The 21,015-nt window shown below is 40.8% G+C and overlaps 1 protein-coding gene and 1 long non-coding RNA gene across 2 annotated transcripts in view; both read left to right on the top strand.

Annotated features, from left to right (window-relative positions):
* LOC139718247 (RNA-binding protein Nova-1-like) overlaps window positions 1-21,015 on the top strand; it is a 112,190-nt gene that overhangs the window by 77,100 nt on the left and 14,075 nt on the right. The window contains exon 3 of the mRNA XM_071629729.1: window positions 7,219-7,367. Coding sequence (XP_071485830.1) covers window positions 7,219-7,367 — 149 coding nt within the window. The remainder of the gene's footprint in view (window positions 1-7,218; window positions 7,368-21,015) is intronic.
* Window positions 8,540-12,001, top strand: LOC139718249 (uncharacterized). The gene is made up of 3 exons (XR_011710028.1): window positions 8,540-8,900; window positions 11,041-11,129; window positions 11,582-12,001. It is a non-coding gene; the product is annotated as an uncharacterized lncRNA (long non-coding RNA).

Raw genomic sequence — 21,015 nt, 5'->3', positions numbered from 1 at the left:
GAATGCTTTTGCAGTGATGAGATGGTCGCTGATTCACAAGTTTGCAAATTACCCAAACTCTGCAGTTTAGCATGCTGTGATCACAGGATGCAAAAACCGTGCAGATTTTATTTTATTTTCCCTCATTCTTTCGTTGGATTTTCTGTCTTTCTTTCTCTCCTTCACTTTTTCTTTTATTCTCTATTTTCATTTTGTTTTGACCGGTAGATGGATGGTCAATATAACTTCAAGTATGACTTTGAATTTTGCTGGACAGAGTGGGGAAATGATGATGATATGCTTGGGATTTTAGAGATGACACGGGAGGCAAAGATTGGGGAAGATACCCACTGATCCTCACCTCAAGCTCAAAGAGTGCAAGCCCGATAGTGTTTTGTGAATAATTCAGTGAAGATGGCTCTAAACCGTAGACGGAAACCCCATACTCGCAGTGTTTCCACTGTGGAAGCCGGTGAACGGCGGTGGAAACAGATGCCGAGATCATGCATTCTTTATCGAGTCCCTTCCAATTTCGGAACCGTAATGGTAGCCTGCTAAAGTTGTATCCTCTCTTGAAGCCACACATGGTTGGATATAGTCAGTTTGATTTCGTTGTGAGTTGCGTTCACTTATTACAGATTTGTTGATTGCAGCTAAGAGCCTCTTTTAACTTTAATTTCATGTACTCGTACTAGTTCTAAAGGCAAGCAAGGTATTAAGTATGAAATGTTTTTGTATCTATTAAAAAAAAAATCATTTATCAATATTGTGAATTTGGATCTGAAAGGGTTGTTTTTGTTTGTTGTTGATATGAGAGAATAAACAAGCAATTTTGCAATGCCATGACCAGTTTAACAAGTGAGCCTATGTAGAGTACCAAAGTGTGATGTCATAGGTATTCATCGCCATGGGAACTAGTTCCAAAACACCCTCACCTGGCCAGAGTGATGCACGCACCATGTGCCAACCGTAAACTACGTATAACAAAAGACTGTGAAATCATTGCTTTGGCTTTCTATTTTCTGACGGTGGAAAGATTAGTCTTGCATTCTTCTGAATGTCCCTCTCATGCGTTGCGTCACCCATATTGCATATATCGTATTTAGTTGGCTACCATTTTTCTATCATTTTCATACTAGATACATATAGACTTCTTAGTTTTGTTCTATGTCATTCTCTTTAGGGGTTTTTTTTTTTTTGGGGGGGGGGTTTGGGGGTTAGGGGGACGTTATGAACCTGGCATGGATTTACAGCTTCTCTGGAATGCCTGTGACTAGAATAGGAATAGACTAAAAATAGTGAAATGTGTATGCAATCAGTGCCAAGAATCTTTGGAGACCAGTGATGTGAGTGAGATAACACCACTTGCTGCTGACCTTTATTCCCAGACTGGATTGGATGAATTATTCATAATTTGTCGCGATATTCGGACTCGATAGTAATCCCGCAGCGTGACATTGCTGAATTGCCAGCGACAGCGCTCCCTCTCCCCTCTTCCAGTGCAGGGGTCGTTGTCTCTTGCACGCGCATTTGCTCTCCATGCGCTGACATCTCGACACGAACGTTCTGTATTTGCATGATTTGTATTCGATGATCTCTCCTTGGCCTGTGTAGACAGTGGCACCTGACTGAGGGAAGTCACATGACATATCTCCTGGTTTAGCTAGATTTGTGATCATGAACAGTTGAGCGACTGTTTGTTGAGCTTCTTCGGACCTCTATCTTTGGATGTCATTGACATTTAATACAAGCAGATCAGCCGATAGGTGTCATCTGAGTTAGATCAGAACTACCCTCAAATGCATTAGAAACGATTTGTAGAGATCATATAAAAAGAGAATTAACAACAATTCATTCTACAAGTATTCTTGAGCAGAATAGAATGGCTTGTAACATAGATGGAGATAATGGGTGAACGAGAAAATGGGATTTTGTAGTGTCCGCAGCTCCATATTTAAAATTGTAACTCATGACAAGGGTGTAACAGTTCAGACAAGTACGTGCTTGGCTATTATGAGATAGGAAGGCAATCAAAATATTGAAAGTTTGTAGCTTGAGCATATGTTGTTATGATTGTATTGGTCATATAATCAACTTGGATGCGAAAAATTGTCTAATGGCTTTGGGTTCAGTTGTAGTTGTATCTAAGCCGATGTTTGTAAATCTCAGTGCTGAGAATTATATTGGAAATCCATCTACTAGTAGTCCATTTTGGAGGAGAGCTCCATCTCTTGTCCTGAAAGAATGTTTAATTGCCCAAGACCAAGTGGGGGAAAAAAAAGCCATTTATAGAGTTTGAACAGCTTCTATTGCAGATGGACTGACCGCCCACATAAGCTATTCTTTGTTTGCACCCTTATCTTCCATTGTGACTGCATGGATTTATTTCAGTATTTAGTAGCCGTCAAGACCTGTTTTTCCAAATCTGGAGAGTCATATTATACTCCAGGGGGAAAACAAGGTGCAGAGTGAAATGGAGGGAGACTTTCCCCGTCCCCTTTCCGATTGTTCAATAGAGCGTGACGAAACCCTCGACTCCATCCCATTCTGCCACAGCAGAGCTGTCGAAAATTTCCCCGACGTTTCTTCCAATTTTGCAGCATACTGGCTGCCTGGTGCCACTTACTCAAATGGGAAGAGTAAGCATGGATGGAGGAATTAAATGGCATTGTATTCTTATTTTGCGAGTGGAATGGGTGAGGGAATGTGTGAGCAGTAGAAACGGTTCTAGTCGGTTTGTCTCTGTAAATTTCCACAAAGAGAAGCTATCAGTTTGAGGCAAGGAATGTCTGTGACGTGAGAGCATGGATCCATTATGACCTCATTGCCAAGATCACATGGTTCTTAGAAGTAATGGGAGTCTCAGTCAATCATGATAATTTTCGAACCTGGGCATTTTCAAAAGATTTCATTGCTGCTCGAAATGTGTGTAATCGAACGTCAACCTCTGCTGCGATCAGCAGTTTGTATTGTGTGACTTTGGTTTGAGTGTTTCTTTATTCTATGTAAATAATTTCTTGTCAAAGGAAAATTGGAATAAGTTGGTTTCTCAATGTTTCTTTGTTGTGTTCATTTGTCTTCAGGGAGGGAAGTTTCCGGATACTCAATTGTTCAATCTCAAAAAGTACATACATATGTACTTCTCTTTTACCTAATGTGTACAATGTCTGACTTACAGAAATACCAAGTTTTGATACAGAAGATCATGCACCTCAAGTTATTTTTAAGCATAATCACTCACTTGTGAACTGTTATAAAACATTTATTGCCTTAAAAAAAAACCAAGAGAAGTCCTATCCAATCTTCGCATTCACTTGTAGGCAATTTAAGGGAAGTCGCCTTGTGCAGAAAAGAAAGAAATGTTACGCCACCATTCACGCTGCTGCATTCAATATTACGTTACAGCCCTCTGAGGCATAAATAGGATTAGATTCTGGGAGCGTGGCGAGAAGACTCTTCACGAGTCATTCTACCCAGACGATCTTTATTCATCACATCCATTAGAGCAGTTTCTCATTCTTGTCTGTGCATGATGTATGCAGAAGAGGCATGACAGTGCTGTTGCCAATTTGAGTAGCTGATTTTGGAACTGGACACAGCATGCCAATGCAATATAGGGTGAACCCACGTCTGGCATCCAGTGTGTTTACACACACACACACTGGCACAGAATCGACTGAAAATCCTGAGACAACATGTAAAGTTTCTTAAATTGTGAAAGAGAAAAAAAAATAAATCAGAAAACAATTCTGAAATGATTCCAAGCAATTCATGCAGGCTCAAGTTGATTTATAAGATGGGGTCTACTGTAGTGAATGATTACTTTCTTTACATAATGCATGTAATATGCGGTACTCCAACTAGAATACAAAATTTTTGAGGAGTTTAAAGATTTAGATCATTTTACATCTTGGAAACATGGATCGGATCAGCAATATCTTTCCCCTTGCTCATATTGTAAGTTTGTTTACGAATGTAGGCCTACTGGTAATTATGCGATTGCATTTTTTCTTTTTTTTTCTTTTTTCTTAAAAAAAAATATGCACAAAAGATGAGAGAATGCATGCCATGTGCACCCACACCAAAGAAGTGAGGGAGGAAAAACAACAAGGAGAGAAGAAACTGGGAGAGATTGATAATCAGGATGTGATGAGAGACAGTCCCTAATTAAGATGCTGGATGTATGCTGAGCACATTGCAGCCCCAAGGGATGGAAGATGAAATGGTAGTTTGCTGCTGCTGCTGCTGGTGGTGGTTGTAGTGGTGATGGAGGATGGGGGATGGGGGAAGAGGTAGGGGGATAGGGTAGGGGAATAGGAAAACATCCTTTCTTGGAGGAAACACCGGAGACCTGGAGAAAGACTCAGTCCTCTGTCTGTGGCCGGTGTGTCACTGTCAGTCATTATCTTACCAATGACGCGTCTCAATCACCGATCACCGCCAAAATCATCTCATCCCAGACATTCATTACATTGGACCCGCCATCAAACCTCATGTCAGATCTCATTGTTGCTTCTTCCAAATTTTGTTGAATGTTCATTTTGCTTTCTCTTCTGCGTGCTGTCCGACTCTGATTTTCTTTTTTCTTTTTTTTTTCTTTTTTGATTAACATCAAGCTCTGGCTTGCAGGCAATTGGCCGGAGAGGACACGCACACAAACATAGCGAATAGTCTGGCATGGTTTGTGCCGAAGCCAATTGTCTGCCGGGCCATTATGAGCACTGCATATGGGGAAGATTGAAGAATGAGCATGATAATAATAGTACTTGGGACATCAGGCATATTACCTCTGTAGTCTCTCCTCCTGAATGTCAACATTTTGCCCTGTTAGCAACAGGGCAAACCTTTGGAAAAGAGAGAGACATATAAATGATTATACTGATGATGATGATAGTGATGATGATAATGATAATGGTGATAAGACTATTCCTAATACTAATACTAGTACTGATATTAATACAGATAATGACTGATGATGACGATATTGATTGTGATGTAAAAATTAATGCAGGAGCTGCATAGTGTTTAGATTATCGCTTGGCGCTGCATCTGGAAATTCGTATTCTAGTCAGAGATAGTAATATTTGCTGTAATAGATGCATGAGACTATCTTTGCAGGTCAGATATATATCAACTGTTGGAAATATAAAACCATTCTATAAAAGAAAGATCAATGTTTGTATCACAGGAGATTGGTAGTGATTTAAATCCTGATGCAGGATTGTGAAGGACTCAACGTTGCTTGGGTTTTCATTTTATGTGAAAGGGGTCATAATAAAATGAAGGTAATGACATAGGGAGCATTTTCCCGTGTTGTCTCGTTGTGCTCATATGTTTATGGAGTGGGGCATCAGAAGCTTGTAATGTCTTTTGGACAATGTCTTCATTGTAAGTAAGTAAGTGGAGTAAACTAATGCACATTTCTCTGCATTAGTCCAATGTTTGTAAAAGAAGCAAAAATTGGTGAATGATAGGGCAAATATGCTCTCATGATGTATAAGTATTAAAAGATATAACAGCCTCCATTTGTAGCTTATTCTCTGTTACTGTGAGCAAATTGGGTTTAGGCATGTGACTGTAGTATCGCTCGCGAGTTACCTTTGAATGACTAACTAATTTGATTTGTTAGGATTATTTTCCCCCATCAATCTTCTGGAAAATGGATTCCACATCATCTGCCTGTTATGTGGTGCTGCAGCAGTGGAATGAGGTTCGTGTGCGTGCCGGTGACCAGACTGAACGCTGCATTGTTTCGCAGCTGTAAATTGATTAAGTTCTTTGCGATAATACTAATGCATCTTGCCCGGAGTGTAGGTTAAATGTAAAGCACCGTCTAGAGAGTTTGTGGGGGGGGGGGGGGGGAGGGGGAGGGGCATGATATAGAAGGAAGAGGAAGCATTCAGTGCCTTATACCCTGTAGGTAATGCCAGATGGGCTCGTGTGCAGGCATTTAAGGGGGAAAATATATGGGGGGGGGGTTGTTGGGGATAGAAGGTCGGGTGCAATGTCTTAAGAGTGCTCGTGTGGGTAATGTGCGAAGAGCGCACAAAGGGGGGAAACTCTGGGAGATGGGGAGGTGATGTTTTATTCACCGTTTCTGGCCGAGTCGTCTGTGATTATCGGCACGTGCCCTCACACACAGACTCAATGCACATTACATGCCTGAACACTCTCAAAGCTCTGATTGCTCGCAGTGGCTTCGTCTGCTGCATGTGTGTGTGTGTATCTGTGTTTCATTTCTTCTTTTTTTTTGGGGGGGGGGGGGGTTCGATCAAAGAAAGAGGGAATGTTTACCTTTCTCGCCATGAATTACACTCAAATTCAAAGGGAGGCCAGTGATGTGTCGTAGAATCTAAATGATTGGGCTCCACTCTCCTGTAGATCTAGGCATTGTCTGCCTCATGCCAACAGTCAGTGAATTCTGGCAGTCAGTGTGGTGTGTGGCCAGTTAAATGCCGGCACTCAAGTGGTTCCTTTAACTCCTTTGGCTCTTGCCCTGGTTTTGGTTTTCAATGGGAATGTCAGGCTGGGGATATAACACAGATCTTGCATATGATTTTAGAATCATGCACTTCTTCCTCAGATGCTCAGCAATTGTGATAAAATGCCTATGCCTGCCCCTTACCTGCCAACATTTCCTGTATATCTTTTCTGTACCCATAAATACACATATGATGTGTGTGTGTGTGTGTGTGTGTGTGTGTGTATGCATGACATTGATATATTAGTCTGTGAGATTTTACCCTACAGTGGAATTGACCCATTTCTTTGAGAAATACACTGGATTCTATTGAAGGGATATCCATTTGTGTCAAGGTCTTTGGATTTAACCCCTGTCTGTATGTTTCTTTTCTTTCATTCCTAGAGCTCTAGCAACTCTGAAAATAGTAAACAAAATCACAGCGACAATAGGACGTTGTGTTATAGCACCCAGCGCCTGCCAACTTTCGACCTCGTGCATTGAGTTTGGGGTTTGATTTGCATGAACCATGAATATGGATGCAGATGAGTGGCATAGCAGAGACAATAGGCATGAATACAAGTAACAACGTGTACAGGGTCACTTTACTGTTTTTCAAATGTTCTCTTGCATACTGTTTCCCAATGTGCATATCACAAATGTCTTCACTTCAGAATAAGTTTTTTTGGGGTCTTTTTTTTTTATGGTGAGATTTTCATGTGTGTGTCTGTCATTGCGCGATTTCAAATTTGCCTTTCTCATTTTCTTCCGCTCTGCAGGTACACAAGAGAGAATAGCACTGATTACCGGTTCCGTCGAAGCACTGAACCTGGTGGCGGACTTTATCATCGAGAAGATCAAGGAATCCCCCCAGCTCACGCCTAAGGCTGGGATAGAGAACCTCACCTCACCGGAGAGGGCAAGACAGGTGAGGCCGTCCTTCAAAACGTGATGGTGTAGCCTGGCGCAGAGCCTTGTCATTCTGCATGCTCATTTCCGGATAAGGTTTCCGCGAGATGGTGGAGGGAAGACATATTTCACCTACATGTGTTGCCTACCTGGTTTCGGCCAGGTCTGTCGTTTTTCGCTGCAGAATACATGAATCCCTACAGTCCTTTGTTGGGAGGAGGTGGGGATAGGGGGGGGGGAGCATTGAAGGGATATGAAGTCATATTCAAATGATATTTGATAAGCCAAACCAGCCATTAAACAGATAATGAATAAGACCGAATAGTCTTGCTTCCAGACCTGTGTTTACTTGCCCTTGATGAAGGATGCGAAAATCGTTCAGAATTTCACATCTTCATCACTTCTCTCTCTTACCTCTTCTGATTTTCCAGCCTTTTCCTTCCCTCCTCCCCCTCCTTTCTGGTTCATCATTCTCCTCCCACTGACCTCTGAACCCTGAACATGTTTTAGTCTCACCTCCCTGTTCTCACTCTATTCTTCCTTACTAACCATCCCTGTCTCCCATTCTCCTGTCTTCTAAAGTGCAACGTCAGTCTCCAGCTAATTGCTACCTCTCAGACTGTTACTATTTGCCTTCCTAACACTCTTCCTACGGCAAACGTCGTTATTTTCGCATGATTAATTTTTCGCGCTGAGCGGCTCAAAAGCATATTCGCTGGTTCTTGAATTTGTGCTGCACAATTATCAACCCATTCAAGATATGCAGAGAAAATTGTGAAGATATTTTTCGCGGGTTTAAGAATTTGCGCTAGCCAGAAGTAGTGCAAAATACATGAAAATTAATGTACCATGAAAAATTTATGCAATTACAGTATGTCGCTTCCCGCCTTCATCACATTCCTCTTTTGAGAGTTTTCTTCCTTTCAGTCCTCTCAAGGTTTACATACACATAGTACTCCTGCAAACCATAATTCCGCAAGATTTTGTATACTAACACTATGGCAGATTGTGTGGTGATGATATCAACTCATTTGCATATTCATATTGACTGTTCGAGAACTGTTATATAGAAATCCAATCCACACAATTTCATAATTTCCCACACTTTTATCCAATATTGATCAAATTTTCAGTGTTTTGCCTAAAAACCACTACCCTTTCTTTTCAGACCAACCTTTAATAGGCCTTTCAGTCACGTGACACTTTTTTTCAACCGCTCCGCTGCCCCACACTGAGTCTATGGGGCGTGAAGGTCACTCCATAGGGTTTGCGTGTGCAGCGCTGCCGAGAAGAGTTTTGGGTCGACGGCACCGTCTTTTCAGAAACTCTCCGAAATTGCTCGGAATACCTCGCTAACTTCCGAGGGTCGTAGCATCAATGTGATTGGTCGATGAATTTCCGAAAGTATCCGAACAGACAGAGTAAACATTGACAATTCCGATGATATGTGAAATGGATCACCTATCGTGAAGCTTCATGACGTCTGAGCTAAAAGAAAAGTTTGCTTGAAGATTTCATTATCCAGATGCGCCAAGATCCATCCATTTCACACGTAAGTAGATAATATCATGTTTCAAGAAACTTTATGTGAAGTTTCATGGTGAAAAATGATTTCATTTTGATGCTAGAGTGATTTTTAGGCAGCACTGTCCGTTCAATTTCCAAGCGAGTTTTTACTGCAATCACGCAGCTGTCGACAGCTGAGAGCATGTCGAGCAGTGATTTGTTTACGTGAACGATCCATTACGGACAGGTATCGTAGTGTTGCGATGTTTGTGTGTGTGGTCTTTTTATAGCTTTGTAAAAGACGATGCTGGCCTGCTGATCATTTTTATTAATACTGAAGAGTAATCTTAATGCCAATCGATTAAATATCCGGTCATCATTGTGGCAAAGTTTGCATTTTCAGCTACCTCATTCTGTTGATTTACCTGCATGGCGAATGGATCGTTCCGTTTGGTATGAATTGTAAACAAGTACGGTAAACAACAAATGCGATGTGTGATAACCCTAGCTGTTGGTACGAAGGAATCGACGATGTTTTAATCAAAATCCCTTGTGGCACGACCCCCCCAAGAGTGACTTAATTTGTTTCCATATTTAGTTTATACTATCCTTCACGAAAATTTCGGGTTTGAATGTCAGATTTATGATCAGGTTTTTGTTACCGACCGTATGTTTTGATCAATGTAGTGGTCACGATCGTGCACACTGACTTGCCAATACTACAGTACACGTTATGTATGTGAGCTACTGTATAGCGAGGTACCCGCACCTCGTCAGGGGCCCGAATACCGTCACCCCGCTTAAAATTGTTTTAAGCGCACTAAACAAAAATTTATGCCCGGGACTGTGTTCAGTATGCTTGAAACTTGGCAGGGCCAAGCAAATTTTGGTGAAAACCGAACAGTTTTTCGCGAAAATCGGAAATTTTAATCGGAATAGGACCCTACGTGTTATAACTATCACCACTGTCCCCGCACGCATCTTTTACGTGTATGTCTATGGGAGCATCACGGTCACCCGCACACGTCTTTTACGTGCTTTGTCTATGGGAGCGCGGGTGACGAGTTGCGGGCCCCTTCCTTAGCGCACAGCTATTTCGCATCGTTCGCGTTTGACGACGATAGCTGCAAATTTTCGATATCGATCAGTGAGCTTGTGATTCCATTGGAATTTTCAGCATTTTTCCTGTATGTGAGTTGGATTTCAAAGAATTTCAGTGGCGAAATGTGATTCAAATATGCGCAAACGTTAACTATGACGAGGTGCGGGTCACCCAAGTATACTGTGTACACCTGACCTGCAGAGCAGAGCAGAGCAGGCTTTGTTCCACTTCGTACTTCGATCGAAATTCGATCGGATTATTTTGACAGCAACTTTCAAAATCCCTAGTTGTTATGAAGTGTCTCTCTCAAATATTCCCTCTGGACGACCTAAAAACTATGAACATTTGACAGATTGAGTTAGAGTACTAGTATACAAGTCAGATTGGAGGCCGGAGTAACACCGATGATTTTTTTTTTAGCGTCTGGTCGGGCTAGAGTTACTTACAGACAGTAGCAACTTGAAAAGACTTCTTTGCAACTTGCAAGAATTTTTGGAAAATTTCTTCAGTTTCTACAATTCAAACTTCAGTACAATAGTTTACTTGTAACCTGGTATTCCAAGTATAGTTATATTTTGTGAAATTACAGGAGTAAAATTACTGTGAAGTATTTTTACGTAATTACAGAATTCATTCTCTGATTCTTCGTACTGAACACCACTGAGCTGGGAGGAAGGGGAAATTACCGTAATTTTTTAAGTGTATGACAAATATCAGCACTTAGTGCTGCTCGTGCTAATAAAGAGGGCACTAGGCCTAGCTATGTCACTAACGTCAACCTACGTAAATATAAAAAGCAGAAATTACACCATTTACATTTAATTTTCTGTGACTGACAAATTGATATTTAGTGTTTTGTTTCAGCTCAAGTTTTGAGCAGAAACATTCATGAGTCTTGGCTCGATATTTAGACAGTGTGCTTGAAGAAGAACCAAGATTGATCAGACTAGTGATGATGATTATATGAGACACATAAAGCGCTTGACTGTCAATTCATTAGTATTTCCTACAGAGTAGCCTGAAGCCTTCAATCTTCGTATTCTTAGAGTAATTCATGTCAGTTTGATTATGACTTTATTTTCAGGTGACTGGGCGGGTATGTGTGCCTTCTTATTGTCATGGATGTTGAAGGTGACTGCAGTGGTGTAGCCAGCAAACAAAATCCAAGTTCAGGTTAGAAAAATTTAAGTTCATTCCTTATGTTATATATATCCATCTTTAACCCCCAAAATTGTGACTCATTTATTTTATTTTATTTTTATTATTATTTTTAGATTTCTGGTTTGTCATGTGAACATGTACGTACATGCATGCACACACAATCTGAGGCCAGTGAGGGCGAGACAAATAAGCAAGGTCTTATCCTAAAATTGTGACACTTCAAACTTGAACTTTACAGACTGCAATTCTATATATGTTGTTGTTGTTTTTTTGTTTAAGAAATTTGTTAAAATTTTGCCTCAAGATTTTCACAGGCTTTATAAATTCATAATCTGGATAACGTTTTGCAAAACAGATTGTTAATCTGTGATTACTGTACACGTAGCCAGGACTCTGAACTATTTTTTAAATCTAATAAACTCAATGTAAAGTAATCAAATATTGATCATACTTCTTTATAACAGAACATGACTCTGTGTTTCCCTCTGGCCAAGCTGGAAGTGGATCCTCTCAACGACATGTAACAGGCCCAACAAACCTTTCTGCCGTCCAGCCAAGTCAGCTGCTAGAAGAATCCTCTGCAGGCTCATCGCTGCCCCACTCACATTCAGCTCCCTGATAAAGGCCGATCATTGGTGTTTGATGTCATATATAACATATAAGTCACACATGTTCTTCACACTTAATGTGTGCTTCCACATGTGTTATGTAAGTGGAACTGTTATAATGTTTGGATAGTGCTGATTATCCATGTGTTCCCAGTACTGCATCAGTATGCATTTTTCAAACCCAAAATTTAAAACCTGACTGAGACTTGATATAGGTTTTTGCTCTGTATTTCTTTGAAGGCAACTCCAGTAGAGTGAACATAAAGTGAATTTGAAATCACATGGCAGAATACATCTATACATTTCTCAACGATTTATTGAACTTGCGTTTTGTGGTGCTTTGTTTCTGTACCTGCGAACTGCAAAAGATGTATGTGTGCCATGAATTGTGTGATTGTGTGTGTGTGTGTGTGTGTGTGTGTGTGTGTATAGTATTGATATTCATATTTGTCAAAAAATGAAAAATATGAATTTGATACTATTGCAGTTGTGGCAGAAAGTGATATGAAGATGAAAGGCAACTTCCACCCAGATATTGCGAACATTTATGGCCAGAAATATATGGACCAATATGAATATTAATATTCATATCTTCATCTGAATATCAATATTCATATTTGTATGAATAATATTAATGTGGCCTTCTGACAGGATTCTGGCAAAACATGTCATTTAGCAAATCTGCATTTTTTTCCTGGTATTAACCATTACCAATTAACATACATTATATTTTACTTTTTAATATTGATATTAATATTTGTAATGTAATGTTCATGAAAAAATTATTGTAGACTTGTGGGAAAATATTATACAAAGCTGTCCTGCAAGTTTTGTTGAGTTATTGTTATTTATCACTCTGTTACAAGTATTTATATGCATTTTTATGAATATTAATATTCATAATTTTCAAAATATGAATCATATTTCTTTAAAAACAGTGCAAACTTGTGACACAATCTATCATCATCATATCCTGCAAGTTTCATTGTCATACTTCAAACAGTAAAGGAATTATAGGCAATTTAGTTGCCTGTGTACATGCTCAGGCGGTGCCATTGTTAAAACAAAGTAAAACAAAAGATTGACCTTTGACCCCGGGTTGAAAAATGGGCATGTCTTGTGACATTAAAACGCCTATATCTTTGCAACCGCTTGACCGATTTGAAAAATTCAAAAAGATTTGTGAATGGGAAGAGTAGGGCTTTCATTCTACACTAATTTTTCCTGGCCTTATATCATTTTGAAAAATCACCTAAAATGCCTACCTTTAACTGGTCTGGGACTGCCCTTCAAGACACTCATTTTTAATGCACGCATAGATTTATAGTGTTTTGCATCTTTATTGGTACTGCTGAGTGGGAAATGGGAGAGAGGGAGAGAGAGAGCAAGAGCTTTTGACTGTGTTTATCAACTTACAATGTTTGAAATACGTTTTAAAAGCCACTATCAAAATGCTCAGAACTTGCAAATGCCTTTCGGATTGCCTTTCTCAAGTTGTTTTTATCAACTCTGTACTGAGTTGATTGGGAGGCCTTGTCACTGCGCATCTCCATTGCCCAGTTTGACCCCAGGAGCGGAGATGTGTAGTTGGCAGTGGTTGGTGTGGGCAGGTCCGAGCTATAAACGCATTTCAAAACGACTTTGCATTAATCAACTCTCCAGAAACATGCTTCTGGCTCAAATGTGTTTGCAATGGCCATTGTTTTTGTGTGTGTGTTTCAGAAACTTGCTTCTCAGCCCATAATCAAAACAGCTTTGCATACATCAACTGCCCAAAAATCTCCCTGAAATGTGTGTGGAAACCTTAACTCTACGCCAGAAGTGAGTTGATAAACGCTACCTTTTGTTTAGCCAAACTCTTCACTCTTTATCCAGGCTGGAATTATGACCTCCCCCATTTATCGTGCGCACCTGGACCATTGTGATATTACAAGTGTCACTTCGGGGCGAGGGAGATGGAGAAAGAGAGAGGGAGAAAGATAAATTGATGCAGATTCTGCCTGACCAGGTGCAGTTCTGGGGCTGGTTTGGAGCGAGTGAATATTTCAGTGTACATCAAGAAAGTTGTGGATTTTCGTCTCCCTGCCCCAGTGCCCTGTTTTGTCCAAGATGCGGCTGCCGCGTGTGAAATCCTAGCAACCCTGAAGTGCAGCGAGCAGATGGGTAGAATAGGAGAAGATTTTTAGTCAAAGTGATTGACAAGTGTGTTTTCCTTTTATCCAAGCCTCTAGTTTGAAATGACGCTATATAAGACAAGAATAAAAACAAAGCAACACAAACAGGCGCAGTGTTTAATTTCCCAAGTAACTGTTTGTCATACTAAATAGCCTGGAATGTTGTTTGAAGACTTGATAATGATGAGTTACATTTATATAACACAATAATCTACAAGATTCTCTGTGTGCATTTAGGCTACTTCCATCTTTAAGAAAAAGGATGTTTTTTTAAGATTTTACAAATTGAACACTGATTTTACAAATTACCTTAATTCGATATCAAAGCAGCAGATGTCAGTTTTGGTTGTTCAAACAGCCGTAATTATGGTCCAGAGTGAAATGAAGATATTTGCTTAATTAGTCGGATATTGCCATTGACTACTCTGAAGCTTTCATGCAATTGCTGCAAGATGGATAGGCCCACCTTCTGAAACAAAGGATGCACTTCCAAATGTACTGACTGTTATGCATTGTTTACAGTGTGAGCTTGTGCTGTCCTTTCATACTTCCATGAACCCTTTGTCTGTTCAGTTTAGTTTGAACTCTTCACCTTGATAGATAGGTATTATTTGCTGTTACGTGATCTTGTGCATACTGAGACTGAGTCTGCTTTGTTCTGTTTTATTTTTCAGACCCACCAAAAAATAACATTCGTAAATGATATTGGATATTGTAGAAATGACAGTTTTTGTGTGACATGAAACTAGCAAAAAAAATAATGAATCACAATTTTTTTTTTTGCATGTTTTATGTAGGGCCTAATACTACTTCATATTTTGATTCGGCGGAATTATTAAGAAGTAAAATTGATCTTAACAGGTTGAGTACGAAAAATTACTTGCGTGAAAATTTCCACTTTTACAGTAGCATATGAAAGACTTTTAGTGATATCTGCTTTACTAGTAGTGCTTTAAGAAGTTTGGTTAGGATTACCCTGCATGTAGTCAAACTAATGACAAGCACATCTGGAGATGAAAGAGAATCGTACACCATCAGTCAATTTGCATTTCATTAGCTCATACACTTACAGTGTGGTATGTGATTGCGAGCGATTCTGAATGTACACCATGCCACTTGTTCACCCTCATTTATAACGCATATCAGAACAGAGTAGCGTGTCTGCATGTTTTAGTACTGAGTGTAGCGTGGCCAAGAGTCCTCACGAAGTGGCAGGGACTCCCCCCCCCCACCTCCCCCCCCCCTTTTCTCTTACTCTCTCCCTCCATATGGCCGCAAGCAGGCAATGGAAAGCTCGTCTGTCTGTTAGCGTATCCCTTCGGAGCCCCGTTAGTGATAATGTGCAGGTACTGCTCCATTGCATGCAAACTAATGGAGTAATGTGAGGTGCATATTTTTTCCTGTCCCTCCGCCCCCCCCCCCTTTCTTTTTGTCGTTGTTGTTGCTTACTGCTTTTTGCTTAGTGATAATACTTGCCTCAATCATTGAATTGGGCAGTAAGTAGAATTGCCATGGCATCGCATTTCGGCCAAGCCAAAAATCCCTAAATATCCCTGTCCATGCACGCATGTGCATACCCCTTTCTACTTCCATTCCAACCCTCCCCTCCCCCCCCCCCCCCACCCTTTCAGTCATATCAGTCTTGATAGCCTACTGGATCAGCATTGTGATAGAAGAGATATGTGGCTGAGAGAGGATTTTTAGGCAGTGGCCCTGCAGCCTTCGTTATTATCAGGATTGAGTGCGCTGCAAATCAATTCTCCGGCGTTCACGGGGATCAGCTCAGGGGGATGAAGATCGACAGGTACACACCCCAGGTCTCAAGTAATACCGGGTCGAGACTGACCCCGCAGCCTCTATTGTTCTCTGCAAGAGGCACCAGAATATTCAGATATACACAGTACTTGTACATGTTCCAGCATCCCTCCCCCTCCCCAGCTCTTCTTGTTTTACCTGTGACTTCAAGAGCAGCAATTATGAATTGCCTTTCCATTGTAGTGGAGTGTATTTTTCCCCATTTCTCTACCCCTCTTCCTCTCCCTCCCCCCCCCCCCCCATCCCTCTCTCTCTCTCCCTGTATACCTATATATGTGATGAGTGAGATGAAGAGAATTATCATCCTCGACCGGACTGAACCGATACGACGGGAATTGACCAGGTGTATCAGAGCGTTTCCCCAAAACTTCATTGTTAGTCACCAGCCGTATAATATTTGCTGGTTATCCGTACTATTGTACTGGGGCCATCGTTACTGGGGCGACAGACAGCCCACTGCTCTCACTCGTTGTACCTGCTTTATTGAAATGAACATGGAATGGCATTTTCCCCTCAAGGGACAGTTCATATATGATAAGCATATCAACATGTGCAGTTCATAATGAAAATCCAATACTTCATGATAAGAATGAGGAAACTAGAGCTCCAGACTCTTTCAATACATGTAGCAACACCCATGGCATATATTTTGTGCAGAGTTATGAAGAGAAGAATTTGTATGCCAGCTGCAAATATTTCTAAATCAGTGATGTTTCACACACTGGTTAATGTAAAATGTTCTCTCATATTATGCAAATAATTATGTAGGCCTGTACACACACACACACACACACACACACACACATTCACCTACATGTGTGTATGTCTAATATCTAGTGTCTGCATACATGTCCAAAGTCATTCCCAACGACTTTTACTTTACTGTCAGAGTAGCAGCAGAGTGGTAGTCATAAGGATAGGACAAGAGCCGTGATTTACGCTTGACCAACTGTATGGCTGTGTGACATTGCAGTTTGTGATGAATAATTGTTTCAATGCTCTGTAGAACCAAGAAATACTTTGTTGTGTCAAGACCAGTGTCGGTTTCTGTGACGTGTGTGAAGTCCTCTACGAAAGTGAGATCACCTCAGTTGAAGCTTTAAAATTGGGAGCTGTCAAAATCTTCTTACCTTGATATTGACTGTAGGACATAAGTTATGATGATGCTGATGTGCAAACTAATTTTATGAGCAGATTTAAAAGGTGATAGAGCTTTGGATCCGTGGGGACGGGCTTATACCGCGAAAGAGCGAAAGAGAAATGAGAAATTACAGAACCACTCATGTGTCCGAGATAAGAAACAAAGTGCCAGGGTCGTGCAAATAGCATATTAAAATGCACGCAGTGCCCCTGAGGCTGCAATATCGCCTCGTGCACTCGAGACTCTCGACGCATTGCGTGACCTCCCTTCTCTTTCCATAGTGCAACTGGCGAGGGAGGTTTATCATACGACAGATGTCTGCCCAATTCCACTGTATTCGGGTCCATATACCTGTATGTGGAGTTAGCCAAGAAACCTGGGCATATATCTGTTATACAGGAACCCCTCCTGAAATTCTCGTTCTAGCATATTTGGCTGAGAATTCCAAAGATTTGTAGAACTCAGAGAGCAGTTCAGAGGTCGCTTGCCCGGGCGGGGTCAGTAGCAGGCGCCCTCTCCCAATGTAATCGCACATCGCTACTGCGCTCAAACCAGGCCCCTTTTGCTTGTCGTTGTCAGAGAGTAAGTTCATCGGGAGGTGCAGAATAAACACGAGATTACTGTTTGTGTTTACCTACACGGGTCAATGCGTGTAGATAGCTCCCTCTGGGCGCAGGACTTGGTGTCTAGCCCTTGGTCGCGGGGAAATAGAATCCAGAGAGTCATTTTCCTTAAAAGGAAACTCAACCCGCCTGCCTTTGTGCAGGGAGGAAGGTTAACTGAAATGTTACCTGGCCAACACTTCACTCCTTGCCACTGTGTGGGAGATTTCATGTATCAGTCCGCTATCCAATCTGCCTCCCCCCCCCCCCCCCACCCCAACCATTCTGTAGCATTGTTAGCATACAAGACATGCTTTTTAGCAGCTTTCTTTTTCCTGCCTGAAAAGAATACAAGTTGTATTCATTCTACCCCCTCCATCCTTTTTTTTCCCCCCTTCTTTCTCTCTTTTGTCTCGTGAAACAGAGGAGGCCTGTCTACAGTCCCATTCTGAGTTCTTGGAACTGACATAGGCCTTAACAAGACCAATCTTCGTATGATGATAAATAAAGGAAAAGTTTATCCGGGCCTTCTTTGTTGGCTTGTGGGCTTAGAATATCATTACTCGGCCACTACAATGCCCGACTCTCATTGTCCAGTTTAGTGCCGTAGACTTGATCCATGGGGGAAATTTATCTATTTATATATGTGAGATTGCAGATGTACCCAAGATGTAGAGAGTTTACAAGATTTATAGGTATCATTTGATATGCACTCTAAACTGATATTGATTTATAAAGTGATTTCTTTATTTCCATTGATACCCCTTATAGATTCTGTTTTACTTCAAACATATTTATCAAATTCTTTACCACCTTCTCTATGCATTTATATTTGACAGTTGTTTTGATATTCACAGTCATCAGAAATCGCTAAAATATTGCCTCCTATGATACAGTGCAGTGAATAGTGGGTCTCCCAGATGAGAAGTCACTAATTTTGCGTCTTGTGAAGGTAGAATAAACCATTCTTCAATTATGAATGTAACTGCTTACAAAAACTTCTGAGAAATTGTGATTCATAAAATATTATGCTCACAGAACAATTTTTAAACTGAGGAAATTACACAAACTTGATGAAATGTGCAATGCACATTCATTTTGCAGCAGCCAGTGGCACCTCTGATAAATGCTTGCCTATCCCAGAGTAGATACTGAATTGATTTTTCTCAGATTTAAAACGGGGGAAAGGAAAAGAAGGAAGGTGAAGAAAAGAAAATGCGAAGTTGAAGAAGTGGCCCGGATAATTGAGCAGTAGTGCCTTGGCAGCCCCGTCGCCGCCTGTGCTGGGCCTGAGCAAATATGCACAGGGCACTGCGCTCAGGGTTTTGGGGGGTAGAGCCCTGTTGGCGCACTGGACCGATGGGTAGAATCACTTTTGTTTGACCAGGCCCCTCGTCACTGGCTACCATCATTGCATCTTGTCTGTCAAGTGACTCTGTATCCACTCCCCACCACCCCCCCCCCCTTCCTCCTCCCAAGGTAGTATCATCTTTCTCCCCTTGGATCAACCTTTCTTCTCTCTCCTTCTCCCTCCTTCCTTCCCTTTCTCCTTCCATCCCTCGTTCTTTCCTCAGCGTACAGCTCCTGTAGAGACAGCAGTCCCATTCTTAAACACACCCGAAAGATATTTGAAAATTGATTTTATTTTTGATAATGCAATGTTAAACCGTTCATTCTTTGCTGACAAAAAAAAAAAAAAAAATGGCAACTCGCGTGATATATATCTGGTGGTGTAAAAATCGGTCCAGCTTAATTTTTGCGTAAGCTTTGTGTGTCCATACACAAGAATGTGCAGTTTTTACATCACGTTGTAAATATTGAGTTTAAAAAGATAACAGTAATGCTTTCAGGTGTGTGTATGAAGGCCTTTTGTTACTATTTCACTTAATAATTTAAACACAGAATGTATGGGACATGGTAATATTATATCTTACAACTGGAAGCGTTTTCATAGGATTACATGCTAAGCACATTTCTTATAGTGTCATTGTTATTCTACCATGCCAGATAAAATCATAACCAAGTGAGAACACAGAGCAGTTTAACAAATATTGCATTATCTTTTTTTAAAAGGTGCAAATCTTGTCCATTTTCATTTCCTTTACATTTTTGTATTCATAATTCATTTACAGGGTATGTCACCTCATTCCAATATAAAGTGCCAGACAAAGCATTTCTTGGATATATCAGTACAATTTTTAAAAGCATATTTCATAATCAACAGGAATGTTTGATTTTGTTCCATGTAAATCTAAATGAACATTTCTGGTTGTTTCATGGAAGAAATAGGAGACAGAGAGTTTGACATTTAAAAACTAGAATCCTTCAGGCAGAAGGTTGAAAGCGATGTCATTTGAGACTTGTATGATTCCTAAGCCCAAGTAATCTCATGGCTGTCAGAACTGGAGGGAAAAAAGGCCAGGCTACGATTCAATAGCCAACACAATGAACCCTGTCCGATGTAAGATTCATGTTTATGATGAATGTACCTGTCCTGGGCTTTGCGATTTAAATCAGAGTAAGTACTCTAAATCAAGTACCATGTCATGCTTTATTGAAAACAATCATTTTCCCAGGTGATGGTCCTTGTAGAGCTGTAAAGAATGAAAGCAATCTCGAAATTATGAAGCAAAAATTTAAAAATGTCTTTTTTGCAGTAGGTCCTGACTGGAATAATGAATTGAAGGGCCATGATATAGTGGCATACATCTCAGTCAGATTCAGTGGTCTGTTGCAAGACAGCTTACAGGTAGTTTCATTCAAAAGACAAGTTTCCCCACCTGAAATTTTGTTCTCTGACTTCTTAACAAAATGGCCACAAGCGTACGTACCATGAGCAAGCAAGAATATGAGGCAACGTATTTGAATTGGAATAGTGTGCGCAATTTGGTTCCAGACTCATTTAGGTGGGTTGGGGAGGGACGGTGGGGGGAGGTACAGAGACACACGTGCTTTATAAGGTTCATCAACACCTACGGAGTGAAAGAAGTCCTCGTTTAATCAGTAGATGAGTGGTATGTTTGCTGGGGCCTGGTAGCCTGGAAATTCGCTCAGCTTACGCACACATCACCGCACATCAGACCCCGAAGATGAAGGTGTAATTTGATTTAGGGGGCAGGGAGGATTTTGCGTGGCTGTTTAGCCGCCAGGAAACCATGGGCTCTTCACGCCCATTTGCCCACAAAGAAAACTGGTTTCCACTCCACGAGCATGACCTTTTCTCCCGATTTTACTCCTTTAAAAGATTGGGGGATGAGGAGTGTTATGTGGCTGTGGCCCACATCTTATGCATGTTAATCATGTTGTGTCTCATGATGCTGCTTTTGTATACAACGTAATGCTGTTATAGAGCTTCCACACACAGCATGTTGTGTAAACGATTGTTTTGTTTTGTTTTTATTTTTTGTCTAGGAATTAGCCAGAGAGTCATATGAAGAGCTCACCTAAGAGATTGTGTTCAAAGTCTTCTTTCCAAAGGACTTCAATCATATAGAAATATGGTGCAAAAGTAGAGTTCAGATAGAACTTGCCGTCTCAAGACTGGAAACCCTTTGATAC

The sequence above is a fragment of the Diadema antillarum genome, unplaced genomic scaffold (genome assembly GCF_040938485.1).
Source record: "Diadema antillarum isolate AM-2024a unplaced genomic scaffold, OU_Dant_1.0 scf00000091, whole genome shotgun sequence".
In the NCBI taxonomy this organism is placed as follows: Eukaryota; Metazoa; Echinodermata; class Echinoidea; order Diadematoida; family Diadematidae; genus Diadema; species Diadema antillarum.
This window is presented reverse-complemented; position numbering and strand designations above follow the sequence as displayed.